Here is a 15,242-nt window from a genome sequence, read left to right as displayed (position 1 = left end):
TAAGTAAATTTTGAAGATGTCGATTTTAAAGCAAAAAGAATAATTATTCAAACTATTTTTTTTCCAATAAAGGCATTTGAAATTTTATAATTGATTGGTAAAATTCTAATTGTGAATAATTCTTGGTGCATTGGAAAATGTATTTTTACTTTTGATAAAAAGAAAGACAGATAGAACGCAAAGTGGATTTTCAAAATGAAGAACTAAGTTATCAAAAAAACAAAATCGTGAAAATCGCTTTCATAGTTTTATTTGATTGTTTTTAAATACTAAAAATTCAAAATCTGATAAAAATTTTGCAAAGAAATAACAGCATTTCACCGATCCTGTAAATATGTGGTACAATTGTTTAATCTAACAGTGAAATTATTATCTTTTATGAATGGATTGTGTTGATACCATCGTTCAGAAACCCGGGAATTTTTCAAAAACCCGGACTTTTTATAAAATTTCATATATCTCGACAAGTTTCAAAAAATAAATTATAATAATTCACGCATTCACACATCAGTATATAACACATCTAACCATATTGAAAATTTTATTTATTGCGCTGTATTTATGAAGAAATAAATAATTTTTATTTTTGAAAATTTGACTTTTAATGAATTTTTCTATTTCAACAAAACGATTCAGTTCATCTTTTATTCATATAACTTATTTTTTCTATGTTATAAATAATTCTGGATCTTTTTCATTTTCGGCAATTTGCTCTTTCCAACGGAATGAAAATCTTTCATTTTCAAAAAATCACAGTCAATGGGATAACTGAAAAAATATTTTTTGCAAAACACAAAAACACCCAAGTGAATTTAACATATGCATCAATAAATATGATAGTTATATAAAATTTCTTCATTGATGAAATTTAAAATGATACAGTTGGTATTTCATAAAATACAATTTGGTGGAAAAATCATTGAAAATGATAAGAAAAAATCATCAATTATAAAAACAATCTATGTTAACGAAATACCAACTGTATCATTTTAAATTTCATCAATGAAGAAATTTTATATAACTATCATATTTATTGATGCATATGTTAAATTCACTTGGGTGTTTTTGTGTTTTGCAAAAAATATTTTTTCAGTTATCCCATTGACTGTGATTTTTTGAAAATGAAAGATTTTCATTCCGTTGGAAAGAGCAAATTGCCGAAAATGAAAAAGATCCAGAATTATTTATAACATAGAAAAAATAAGTTATATGAATAAAAGATGAACTGAATCGTTTTGTTGAAATAGAAAAATTCATTAAAAGTCAAATTTTCAAAAATAAAAATTATTTATTTCTTCATAAATACAGCGCAATAAATAAAATTTTCAATATGGTTAGATGTGTTATATACTGATGTGTGAATGCGTGAATTATTATAATTTATTTTTTGAAACTTGTCGAGATATATGAAATTTTATAAAAAGTCCGGGTTTTTGAAAAATTCCCGGGTTTCTGAACGATGGTAAATAGTTTTTTTAACTTTATTACTCTTCTTTTTTTTCGAACAACTCTTTCAATAATTGAATTACTTCTGTCAATTTTGGTCTGTCGTTTGGCTCGTCTGCCCACATCTGCTCCATCAATTCAACCATTTCTTCTTCTTCGATCCCTTCTGTCAGCGGTCGCACCCCATCTCTCATCATCTCCTGTGCTTCCTCTGCATCACACTCACTCAAAGGCACTTCTCCTGTTGTCATTTCATGGAGAATCAGTCCAAGTGTGAAAACAACTGCTTTTTCTATTTCTTCATCTTCATTTCCAACTTCTGGCGCCTTCCATCGCTTCATTTCTTCCTTCTGCTTTTCATCTTTCGATTCCTCTGTCAATACGTAGATTTCATTTTCATTTCCTTCCTCAACAAAGATTGAATATGGACACAACTGTCTAACCATCATTTCTACCCTTTCGTCTCTAACAGAAATCAAATGCTCAAACAGCTTTGCAACTGCCATAACCACTTCCTTCCCATCAACAACATTGATCGCTCTTGTTCCCAGCGTGAAATTACCTTGAACTGAATGAATCACCGAATGCAATGTTTTGATGTTCTTTTTCTCCTTCTCTCGAAATGGCTTCTTTGCTGATATGACATTGAATGAATGAGATTGAGATACCAATGAAACAGAAGTGTCCTCAGAAAATGGCAACTGTGATTCCAAATCTGGAAGATCATTTTCATTCAGATCTTCATCAGTCATTGAAGGAGGCTCTGGAAGATCTTCTTCATCGTTGTCAATGAGAAGAGGAATCTGACTTGTCATCCCTTCCAGTAATGTTGATGGCATTTCACTCATCTCAAAGCTTCCTCCAAAATTCTCACTTTTCATTTCCGGATTTTCCGTCATATGCTCATTTTCCGATCTTCCTTTTTCAACATTCTTTTCGATTTCCTTCAGTTTCTTTCGAAGCATAATTACAATAGCTGAAAAAGCAATTAAGAATATAAGAAAAATGACTGCTAAGATAATTAATCCCATTACAGCCCATGAAAGTTCAGTTTTATGCGAGGCTTCAACAGCATTGCCATCTTCAGCAGTTTGAACTTTGCTTTTGTTCTTTAATGTTATTGCTTCTGTTGACAATGGTGCGTCCTTATCACCAAACAGTATTGAAACATTCACCTCTGATTCCTCCTCTGCTTCTCTAACAGATTTAGATGGTATTTTCCCCCAGGCTTCACCTTCCGAGACAAGCCCCTCCACAGAAAACTCGTATTGCTCCACTAAAACTTTGGATGCAATGGTCGTCGAAGCTCGAAACGACAGGTTACATGGGAGAAGAAGTTGTCCTTTGAATAGCACTTTCAATTCTGTTCCTTCATCTTCCGTAATCACGCTTTCCAATGAAGGGATAAACAAAGGTGATCTTCTTTCTTCCGCTATTCCGCTGAGTGTGCACCCTTTGTTAAGGATCCACAACGATCCATTCTTTTCCTGTCCTTCCCCTCCTTTCACGCTCATGAAATCCATTTTTCCCATCCCTTGGCACACCACATTCCTTCGCGCCGACTCATATCCTGTTATCATCGGGTTGTTATTTGCAAACTCGCCTTTCTCAATCACAACACTTCCTCCTTCAATACTTGCTCCTCCCTCCGAGCTGTTCGCAATCGTTGTTTCCTTCATTACAACTCTGCTCTTCTGCATGTCAATCAGCGATCCGTTCCAATTGCATAATTCTTCTGTTTTTCTGCTTTTTTCTTTTTTTGTTTGTCCTGTCTCCCCTTGTAATTTATTCCATTCCAGCGTCACATTGCTGCATCTCTCAACACTCATCACACTTCCTCTTTCTGCTCTCGAGCTTGTCTTCCAGAACGAGCAATTTGCCAAATAAATTTCTCCCTCAAACAGCGAGCATGCATAAACCCCTTTCTCTGCATTTCCAGATGAAACATTTCCAAATTCAACTGATTTCATATCAACTGATTTCTCTTCTCCATTTCTTGCTTGTTTGTCCAAAGATGCCTTTCCTTCAATAAGAATGAATACACCTTTGCTCAGGTCAACGTTTCTCACTTCCATCTCAGACAATGCCACTCTCCCTTCTGAATGCATGATTCGAATCGCTGATTCACCAGAAAGACTAATTCCGCGAATGCTTGTCTTCTCAATTCTCACATTTCCGTTTTCAACAGAGATAAGTGTCAGTCCAACGGATTGAATATTTCCTTCTTCTTGCAGTTGTGTGAAGCTGCACAACTGAAAGCTCATGTTTCCTGATTCAATCGAAAACAAACTGCGATGTGCAGACGAAAATCCAACCTCAAAAGAAAACTCAATCTTCAAAATAGAAACGCTTCCAACCATCGATATCACGCATGCTCTTGTTTGCGGAATATCACGAAATATCGTGACTTTCGAAGCATGGTCCTTCCTTGAAGCCATTGACAAATCTTCCAGATCCATCTCCTTTTCGACAAGCGTCTCCACATCCACAAGAAGCCTGCTTTCCACATCGCTCGTCAAGTGTTCCAGTCCATAATCCACTGTCAGGCACGGAAGCTTCAGCGTTCCGCACTGCCTCTCGTTCTTCCCATTCTTCGACGGATCTGATGACAGAATAATCGTGTCTGCCTGGTGGATAGTGATGAAGTCCATCAGATTCGTGTCACTTTTGTGGTTTGTGGCATCGATTCCGTAAATAGCATTCAACCGCGCGTATGCTGTTTCTCTCAAGTCAAATCGGAACTGTGTTTCGTTGATCTGACTCTCAATGTCAATACACTCCACAAAAATGTCATTCCCCACTTTCGCACTGTTTCCTTTGAATGTCATCTTCTCAAACAGAAATGATAGTGCGCCTCCAGAATTGGAACATATATAAATCCCTCCTCCTTTTCCGTTGTCGTTATCGCACCCACACTGAATCACTGATGATTTGATCATTGATAGAGCTCCTCCACTCTCAAGCTCTTCAAAAACACCTCCACCTTTTTCTGAGCAAACCGCCTTACATGAATCGAATGTGCATCCGCTGAGTGATAGCACCGCAGCGCAGCCTGAAGAACTGATAATTGCAGGCCCGTTATCATTCCTGGTGATCAACTGGAACGTTGAGTCCTTGATTGAAACTGAACTTTCAACTTCATTCTCCTTTTCATTTCCACTTGAAACTATTTTAGCAAAACTTTCACCAGATAATGTGCATTTGGAAGCCATGACTTGTTGAAGCACACAAACGCATCTGCTATTTATCGCAAGCACACAAATTTCTGAAATCACATTCTCAACCGTCAGCTTCGTAGCATTCAACACTCCACTTTCCATCACCAAAAAGCCAACTTTCGCTGGAACAGCTTCGCGTGTCTCGGCAGCAAGCGAGCAATCGCTCATCCCAATCTGCCCACTTTTTCCAACAATACAAAACAGTCGTTCGTTGTAAAAGCCTTCCGACATCACAACTGAAATCCTGTTCAGTTGCACAGTCCCCTCGCTGCTTATTCCTGCATCGTTCCTGTCTGCTGTCTGGCTCGAAAATATCAGCTTTCCTCGACTTTGCTCCTCTGTCTCATCACATTCAATTGTAAAGTTTGAGAGCACAAACGAATCCTGAACAGTCGTCTCATCGGCTATTTTAATCCACTTCTGCGGAGCACCTTCGTCTATCTGCCTCATCCCTTTCCACATGCTCCTGCACGGATCCTCTTTGCTTCCACATCTCATCACGTCGTATCCACCAGATCCCACAAATATTGTTTGGTTTGTGAATGTCTCCAAGAAACGGAGAAGCGTGGTGTCTTCCCAGACAAAGTCCCTCCCACAAAACAGCAGTTCATCTTCTCTGCTTTTCCTGAAGTCAAAGCAGAATGACGACAGCGTCACACTTTTGTTCAGATCCCCTGCCGAGATGAATACGTTTTTCCCTCTCTGCGCCTTGTGGCCAGCAAAAGAAACATCCTCTCCAAAAACAAAAGGATTACTCATTGAGGCACCTTGGCATTCAACAAACACAAACCCTCCTCTCCCATGTTCTTCAGAGCACCCACAGCCAACCGTTTCTGTTTGGCTCATCGAAAATGTCGCTTCTCCCACCAGCTCCACACAAACAGCTCCTCCCTTTTGACTCGACTTTGCAGATATCGATGAGAAATTGCATCCGATTATTTCACACGAAGAATTCAGCTGAACAGGAGTCGATGAAAAAGATAGTGAAGAAAAATCACAATTCAGCAATTGAACGTCACCCGCTTCAGAACGAATAAGACAAAACTCCAAGTCTGATGCGCTGCTGCACTTGAAGGTGCATCCATTGAGCGAAAGGCATGAATCCGCTGATGAAGAGTGGAGAAGAACTTTTTCGTTGTTTGTGAATGATGAAGGAAGCGAAAGCTGAACCAATTCCAACTTCAGCTCTTTTGTGTTTCGGATGACTGACTTCTCTTCACCTCCTTCCAGGGCATTCTCGAACAGCACCACACACTTCTCATCTGCCTTGTTGGACATCACTTTGAACGATGAGAGATCATAATGGTTCCTGATATTTCCCCTTGAATCAATTCGAATCACTCGATCATGTGCTTCCAAATCGATGTTTTCATATCCTCTCCAAAACGACAGACAAGGGAATTCTGCACTTCCACACCCCAAAATGTCCATTCCGCTCTTTGAAACAGCAATCGAACTCTCCTTCCTTTGGATCAAGAATAGCAGAAGATCAACAACAGATCCGCCCAACAAAGCATCATCTGTGCCTTTCAAATCAACAGTGCTTTCGTTTCTCTCGTTCTGCAGCTGAAACATGAATCTTTCTCTCACAACAGATGCATTAACATCTGTACTCAAAACAAATATGTCTTTCCCTTCGAAGGCGCAATTGCCTGCAAATGTTATTTCTGACAGTTGAATGTTCAGCAGGGGATTCTTTGAAATGTCCAAATACAACCCGCCTCCTCGTCCATGATCCTCGTTTGCAGAACACAAGCAGATGCTTGTCCCGTTGATCTGAGCATCGCATTCTCCCTCAACTGAAATAAACCCACACCCACCGTTCCCTCCTTCGTTCCTGCTGTTTGTTATGCTCGTCCCATTCTTCCAGTTCAGGGTCTTCACTTTCTTCAGCACAACAAATCCGCCTTTCCCAAATGAACAGTTTGTGCTTCTCAATACATTCAGAAAAATCTCAGTTCTGCCTTCTCCAACAACCATTCCTTTTCCGCTTGATCGGATGTTGCTCACTTCGGCATTATCAAAAGTGCACACAACCTCTCCACTCAGAAAGATTCCGCAATCAGCTTTATATTTCATGTTCTTTATGTTCACTCCATCCAACGAAATCCTTCCTCCTCTCCCTGTTATTATCCGCATGCTTGTCTCCGCACATGCTTCCGGATCGGTGCTCCCAAATGTGCACTCCACAAAATATGTTGTGCCCACACCAACTTCTACGAGCTCGCTGAAATCTGATATTTGCGGCAGCTCAAATCCAATCCTCGAAATCGTCAGCGTCGTGAGTGCAGCGCCAACCGCCATCTTCAAATGCCCCTCTTTCCCCACAATCACCCTACTCCTGTCCTTTCCTTTCCCTTCAATTGTAATCGGCACGTTTTCCTTCTCTATTGCTCCCCTCAATTCACAAGAAGAAAGAACTCGCAAGATGCGCTTCTCCTCTGTCATCTTCCCAGAAGCGTACCAAAGCTCCTCGCAAGGATAATCTTCAGCGCCGCAGCCGTCTGCGTGGCCATTGAATGTGTTCACATATATAATTTCGTCAGAACTGGGAAACAAATACTTCAGAAGCGTGTCTGATCCCTCTGGAAACAATGGATCAATCACCCACATCGTTTTCTCCTCCTGCTCTTCTGTGGCTGACCCTGCCCACTTGTTTCGGTCGATCATCATTCGCGGTGCGGGGCACACAAGATACACATCGTATCCCAGCATCGCATCGTTGCTCAGAAATTTGTTGTTCTTCATCGAGTATCCAACCTCGCTGCTCAAAAATTCAATGTGCATCCCTCCTCCCAGCCCATCCGCTTTCTTCACTTTGCTCTCTTCAACTGTGTTGTTGTTGAACAGCAGCTCCCCGTTGGCAGACAGAGTTGTGATGATGCTTCCTCCTTTCGAACCACTCGCCAAGCAGCTGATTGAAGTAAATGAACAAGAATTCACATTCAAACTCTTCCCACTTCCAACTCTCCCCGTAACCACCACTCCGTTTCCTTCGTTCCTCGTCAAAAGACTGAAGTTGCTCTTTTCAACTGTTGCACAAGACAATTCTTCAACGAAGAAGACCCCGTGATTCCCAAACTGTGTCGGTCCAGACACTTTCGAGTTTTTCATTTCCACATGACTGCTGGACTTGGAAGCAATCAGCCCTTCGACTGATCCTGTCTTTAGGTTGTTCCATTCCAAATCCTCCAGTGTGCATCTGCTGCTCTTCCCGCTCAGTTCAACCACTGGCGCTCCCAGCAGTTCTATTTCGTTCAGCACTCCCCTCAGAACATGGAGGCTCCCACCCCTCACAATCACATATCCAAAGCCAATCTTCTTCGATTGAGCGCTCACCGAGCAATCAACAAGCGAAAGGGCTGAGCCACTGCACAGGAACAGACACTTTCTTTCTTCTGCTGCGAATGTTGTCGAAACATTGAATGTTATTCCACTGAATGAAACAACGTTGTTTGTTTCGACAAGTCCCTCGCCTTCTCCTGTTCCATCAGGCATCACATTTATTAGTGTTCCGTTTGCCTCTGCTTCAATGTCCATTTCTTGCGAACTCAAAACAATCGCATCTGCAAAGCAGAAATGGTCTGTGAGCCTCAGATGCGCCTTCGAATCCCCAAATCGCACAAAACCCCCATACGGCAGCGTTCCACATGGATAATCAGAAAATCCACATCCTGTGTGATCAAACCCATTTCCCTCTGCTCCACCAATGAAGCAAGGCTCCATAAATGCTCGGAAATACAGCACAAGCGGAATGTGGAATTCTCGATTTGTTGTGCTTCTCTCAAGTCCCATCATATCTTCAGCCAAGATGGTTTCTGTTTTGAAGCACTCCAGCCAATCCCCAACAATCTGGCTCAGATCTTCTCCACCAACAAACAACTGCTTTCCTTTCCAAGCATTGCAGCCACTGAAACTGATATTGTCGAAGGCGAGGCTTTTGACATTTTTGTTCAAACAAAGATACATCCCACCCCCTAATCCTTTCCCTCCGTTTTCATTGCCATCGGAAGGCACCATGCAGTTCTCAAAAGTTGTGCTTTTCACGCTCAACGTATTTCCACTCCCAACATTCCCCATGATTCCTCCCCCTCGAATTCCATTCTCTTCATTGCATGAACCACTGAACTTGCATCTTTGGAGCGTGATGCTTCTTTCATTTCCATTCACTTCGTGGATATATAAGCAGCCACCATCTCCATTTATCTTCCTTGTTCCAGTTATGTTGCTGTTCTCTATTGTGATAGCATTATAATTCCAGGCACAAATTGGAGAAAATGTGAATGTTACATCCACTTCCATTTTAAATCCACTCAACATCAGATCTCCGCTGTTCACATAGATCACGCAGAAGGAAACAGGCTCATTCACATTTTCCGAGGAATATTCCAACCAACAGTTGGAAATGGAAAGCGACGATGAAGAGAAAAGAAAGGCTTTTCTTGTTGCCAAAAATGTTCTCTGCACATTCAACAACAGATTCACGAGGAAAAGAGCAGAAGAGCACATCACCAGCCCATCCTGTGTTGCTCCGCCTGTGTCTTTAACTGAAACAGGCACAAGCGCTTCGGAATAGATATTCACTGGTGTTAAAGAGATCGAATTTTCCTGTTGAATTATTGATCTTGAAACAACTTTGATGTTGTTTAATGAGTCGCTTATCCGATTCTCAACACAGTAATCGATTGATAAGCAAGCAAAAGAAGGAAATCCGCAACGGGTATGATCAGCTCCATTGTCGCTGCCTGTGATAATTTCTGACTGAAGACTGCAGAGATACACATGCAGAGGAATGATTGGAAAAGAGTTTCCATTTTCGCTCCCGCTCAAAGCCAAAGCATCTGACGGCGATTCCGATGAATCAAAAAATCCAAAAGAAGAAGAATTGATCATTTGCGAAAGCAAAAATCCTCTCTCGCATCCGACAAACACATCCTTCCCAAACTCTGCCTTGTTCCCTTTCACCTTTGAGAACTCAACTCCATTCTGTATTTCAAAAGAGGAAGATTCATCTCCACAGCGGATGCACATTCCTCCTCCTTTTCCACCTGATCCTTCTTCACTTTGTGCAAGGCATTCCTCAAAACAGCTCGATCCATTCACAATCATAATATCATTTTCGCCCAGCCAAGCACTCACTCCTCCTCCCTCTCCTTCTTCCTCACAAACACAGCAATCACTGAAACTGCATCCATCGATTGCAATCTCCCTGTTTCTGTTGCTTGCCAACAAATTGTTCTTTGCAATTAAAATGCATCCTCCATTTCCAGACGTCCTCTTGATGCTGCTCATATTGCATTCGGAGCAACTAAATCCTCCTGATCCGTCCAATGTGATCAACGAAGCAGAACAAAAGGTCACTTGTGAAGCTGTGGAAAATCGATTCAATAGCAGGCTCCCGCCACTTATCTTTATGAACCCAAAACCAAATTCTGCGCTTCCACTTGATGAACATTTCAGCGAGCAGTCAGCCATCGACAGCTCACCACACTGGCACAATATGAAGCAAGAATGCCTCCCAAGCTGATCGGCAGCTGAAAAAGTCAGGTTCGCAATGAGCGATTCAATCTCAACAGTCACCATTCCTTCGGCTGTGCTCGTGCCTTCACTCGACACTTTTGTTTCTTGCCCTCTCGTGGGACTTTTCACCTCCCACTCATAAACATCAAAAACAAGAACTTCAGTCCATTCAAAGTTCTGATTCAATGCGACAACTCTTTTGCTTCTGGGAAAGCGAAGCGTTGCTGCATATTCAATACTTCCACATGGATAATTGGCTGTGCCGCAACCTGAGAAATCTCTGCTCTTGGATCCTCCAACAACCGCTGTTCCTGTAAATGCTTGAAGATATGCCAGAAGTGGAACCGGATCTGTTCTGCACTGATCTTCAAATCCCATCAGATCATCGTCACTCATCCCTGTTTGTGTGAACCTGAAAGTGCCTCTCGTTATTGTTGAGCTCAACGAAATAGCATCAACAAATACGTTGTTTCCTTTCCAAGCAGCACATCCATAAAATGATGTCTCTTGTATTGCAAAGTCTGATGAGCTCCCCGTCAACTGCAGATGAATTCCTCCTCCTTTTCCTTTGTTGATTCTGTCCTGTGGCACTGTGCATCCCTCCATTTCAATTCTTTTTGTGGAACCGATTGTCACTTTTCCACCAGCTTCCAGAATGCAATTCAAAGATCCTCCATTCCCTTTACTACATGCACACCTTTCGAAATTCAGATCATTCAGATTCAATTCATCACCAGAAGTTAAAGTCACATCAAAAACTGATCCGCTTCCTTCATTTCTCGTGATGCCTCTGAAAGTGGTATTCTCAAAAGTGAAACAATGCAGTGTCGATGACTCAATCCGGAGAGCAGATACATCAGAAAACATCATGGATTCAACAGTTGTTTTTGACATGTTTAAGTGGCCAGCTGAAATGGATGCAAATGCTGTTGCAAATGGAGTAATTTGTGATGGTTCGGATGATATTTTGCACGAGCTGAGCACAAGCTCTCCAGATGCAGAAGAAACGGAGAATAAAGGCAGAAAAGTCGATGCAGAAGAGTTTCTGATGATGAACAAGTCAAACAGAGTGGCGCATCCAGTTGATATTTGGAAAAGAGCTTTGCTATTTGAAGAGCTGGCACTCAATTCAGTTCCAAAATTGCTTGATCCTTCAAACGAAAGGCATTTTGAATCTATCGCAAGTGCTCGTTCCACGTATGAACCTGCTGCTATATTTATGAACACTGGACTGCCTTTGCTCGCTACAACAGCAATCTCAACAGAGTTGAATATCGTCAAGCATGGAAACTTTGCCCATCCACATCCCAAAGTATCTGTCCCATGGACGTCTGCGTAAATGTTCCCAAGATTTCCAATCCAACTGCTTTTATCCCCTTTCTCTGCAAAAACCAGACGATTGGCTTCCAAATGCTTATTTGTACAACAGAGAACAAATTGACTCTCATTCAATATATTCTGCCATGGATTTGCTGCATAAATATCTTTGCCATCTCCAAACGCATCGCATTCAATAAACAAGCAATAAAAAAGTGAACTGTAATGAGTATAAGCAGTTTCTCTCGAAGCAAAGCTGATGGCTCCACCATAAGTTGCATTTGCACAACAGTTTTCAAATGCAACATTTGAATATGAAACTTTTGCTCCCTCACCATTCCAAACTGCCCCTCCTCCATTACATTGTGTTGAAGTTTCAGTGGTATAGCAATTACTAAATGTGCAATCCGAAATAAGATCAGCGTTTGAAAATCCTGTATGAATATGAAAGCAACCACCTCCCCATTTTGACTCACAATTTGTCATGTTATTGTTCTGGATCGTCAAAGGTCCATTCCCTTGGCAAGGATGAATGCACGATGCGTAGCTTGTTGTTCTAACCGAATTGAATGCGTTATTTATCGATTTAAAAAATTGATAACTAATAGCCCATATGCATTGGCAATTTGTCGAATTTCTGAAGTCCGTGTTTTTGATAATTGCAGAGCCTGTTGAATTGTGGGTTATGATTACACCACGAACGTTCTCATACAAACAATTGTCTACGAGTATGTCCTCTGTTGTTGTGTGGTTTATTTTCGAACCAATAGTTTTGGAGCACCTCACAAATGTAGAATTTAAAAGATTAAGCGACCCGCCTGACACTTTTGGAACAATACAGCCTTCTGTTGGGTTGGAAACGGTTGAAACAATGCAGGATGACATGGTGAATGATGCATTATGTTCGACAAATATGTTGCTTTTGGGCTGTTGTTGTGAAATGTTTTGAAAGGAGCTGGATTGAATCGTTATGATGTTGTTCATCGATGATTGGATAAGTGGATTCGAATTGAACAGGGAAAAAGACGAAAGCGAAGTGTCCCTGATTTCGATGCAACTTTGATGTTCTCTAACTATGTTTGTTGGTGGAAATGAAATCAATGAAGGAAGAAAAACGCTCGAATGAGACTGAACCAAAGATAAATTGCAAATGCAAATGTTTGCCTCGTACGAATGAATAAGCCCATTTCGAAATTGTTTCGGCGAAGATAATATACAGTTGCTCACAAAAAACGCTGATTTCCCAAACAATGATACAACTGCTTTTTCCAACTCGCAACTGAATTGAATACAAAAAACACTTATTGTCGAATTGAATGAAGCAAGATGCGAAACAACACAAGTCTGGCAAGGCACAACGTTTATGTTTATTCCTTCTGAGTGAGTGATCTGGCTTCTATCTGAGCACTTTTCACGCATAAATTGGTTTTTTTCGAACAGGTTCTGTTCTATTGAAGCATGAATAAAAAGTGAACTTATCCCAATCCTTTCATTCCTGGTTAAATTATGTGAATTGTTACATTCCAAGAATTGGAGTATTCCAACAAAAAAGAAAAATATATTGGAAAACTTCAATTTTGTTAATGTTGGCATGAGTTAATATGGGTGTATTCATTCATAATTATGTTTTCGTTTGAATAGCACGTTGCAATGTTCTTTCGATGACATGTGGGGCAAATGGTACTTATAAGCCACCTCACAAATCTTTATTAAACAACGAACTAATCAAAGAAAGCTTGTTGGTTTTTAATTTTTCGAAGAATGATATGTGGAAAAACAGGTATTTTTATATCAGCCTCCCATTCAGATGCATCAGCTCCATCCCCAGTCCCATCTGATGATGTATCTGTTTCGAGTTCATAATCGGATTCTGAAGATTCTTCTTTGTGAAGCATTTCAGCTCCAACCTCTTCATTTTCTTCATCCGGTCCAAAAGCTTTATCCTCAAGAGCTTTGAATTTTTCATCACTGTATTTCACAACATTCGACACAAAAAGGGAAAAATCAACTTTTCGATTTCTGAAAAGCAAAAATGAATAGATAAATTCAAGCATTCTATTAATTCTCACTCCATGTGAAGGCAGGAACTTTCAAAGTGCATCCCACAATGCTTCAATATGATTTGTGCAAGCGCCTGTGATTGGATCTGAATAAGTGCAAAATAACATTTCATGAAAAAAGACAATAAAAAAAGAAAAGAAAACCCACAAAATGCTCGGAATGATTGACAGTCTTGTGTGTGAATCCATTCTCACTTAAAGAAAAATATGCTTGCCGTTGATCAGAGTGAATTTCTGTTCCGGGACGAATATATTTTTTTATTATCGGAATTAACACTGAAGCAGATCTGTTTACCACTGGGTAAACAAATGCTTTTCCTCCACGTTTAAGTGCTCCAAAAATCCATATTTGCTTCTTCGCGCTGCCTGACGAAAAAATTGCATTTAATAATCAAGTTTCAAAGAAAAAGAATAATTATCTCTTTTTCATTTTCGCTTTCTCCAAATGGCTTCATCAATTTCCACAATGCGGCCAGGGCCTCCTGTGGGAGTTTGGATTCCTTCTATCATCTGATCGCATGTTCTCCGACAAATGCAATAATAATAAATAATACTGTGTCTTTCACATGATGTTGGAGATGATGTTTGCTTTATATTGAGATGATTGAAAAAGAAGGAAAGGATCAGAATAAGTTTTTTAATTGAAAGCTTAGATTTTGAAAACGGAGTTCCTGTTTTATAAGAGACTTCTTTTCGGCATTTGCGGCACCTGAAGAACCATTTTCCTTCGCTTCCTCTTATTAAAATCATTTATGAACGACAAGTTGCTATTGGGCATTTTCTGACAGTGTTAATCACATTTTCGTGAAGCCATTGTATGGTTTCTCCATTATCGCAAAAAATCTTCAATAAATACTGTTTTTCCTCCGTCAAATGATTAAATATTTAACATTCGTTAATGTTTTTGGTGTAATATATATACTCATCAATAAAAACTCTGACAATTTTGTGCACTAATATTTTGTGTTTTTTTGGGTTAATCAATAATTTTTTTCCACAAAATCTGATTTTTCCTCTAATTAACGATTGAATTATCTTTTCAAATGTGCCTTTAACATTTAATCAAAAGTTTTAACTTTTATTTGACAAGGTGGAGTATAAGTTCCATATGCCTTGTTATTTCTCAAATTAAACAATTGGATTGATTTTTCTTTCATCAACAAACATTGTTCAATTGATAACAAAATAAAGATAAAATCTGTTATTTATGAAATATTAAAAAATCTATTTGATGAAGAAAAAAGACGAAGCCAAAATAATTTAATCTCCATTTTATTCCTTTTTCAAAAGGAATTAACACATCAAAATATCTCTTCCACGAAACGTTGACATTCACAAATTAGCTGTGTCAAGAAAACAGACTTTCTAACCTTTTTATGAGCTTCTTCAAGACCTTCATAATAAAGCAGTTATTCTTCTTCATTAATTTTAAATTCATTTGAACACTCACCTCGTGTTTCAGATTTCGCGAAATAGCTTATTGTCCATCCTTTTGAAACTCCTGCTTGATTCAAAAAGACACTTATGAATATGGGTGATTATTTTTGAAATCATATTTTTTCATTCAGAAATTTCAGTTTGTAAATTTCACTTGAATAACATGAAAAAAATATTATTGAAAAATGAAATAGCTTGCAAAAGACATCTTTTTCATTATTTGTGCAGAATCATTTGTTTTGAA

At 39.6% G+C, this 15,242-nt stretch overlaps 1 protein-coding gene across 1 annotated transcript; it reads right to left on the bottom strand.

The window, feature by feature from the left end:
- Positions 1-1,393: 1,393 nt before the first annotated feature.
- MONOS_1060 (putative Protein tyrosine and serine/threonine kinase) lies at positions 1,394-12,386 on the bottom strand (the record flags this gene model as incomplete). Its single annotated transcript, XM_067863062.1, has 2 exons — positions 1,394-12,057; positions 12,214-12,386. The coding sequence occupies 2 exons, from the start codon at positions 12,384-12,386 to the stop codon at positions 1,485-1,487; spliced, it is 10,746 nt and encodes a 3,581-aa protein (XP_067727760.1). The 3' UTR covers positions 1,394-1,484.
- Between the last annotated feature and the right edge of the window lie 2,856 nt (positions 12,387-15,242).

Source organism: Monocercomonoides exilis (genome assembly GCF_001643675.1).
Source record: "Monocercomonoides exilis strain PA203 chromosome Unknown scaffold21-1407046, whole genome shotgun sequence".
In the NCBI taxonomy this organism is placed as follows: Eukaryota; Preaxostyla; order Oxymonadida; family Polymastigidae; genus Monocercomonoides; species Monocercomonoides exilis.
Note: the sequence above shows the minus strand (reverse complement) of the source record. Positions and strands in the feature narration are given on the sequence as shown.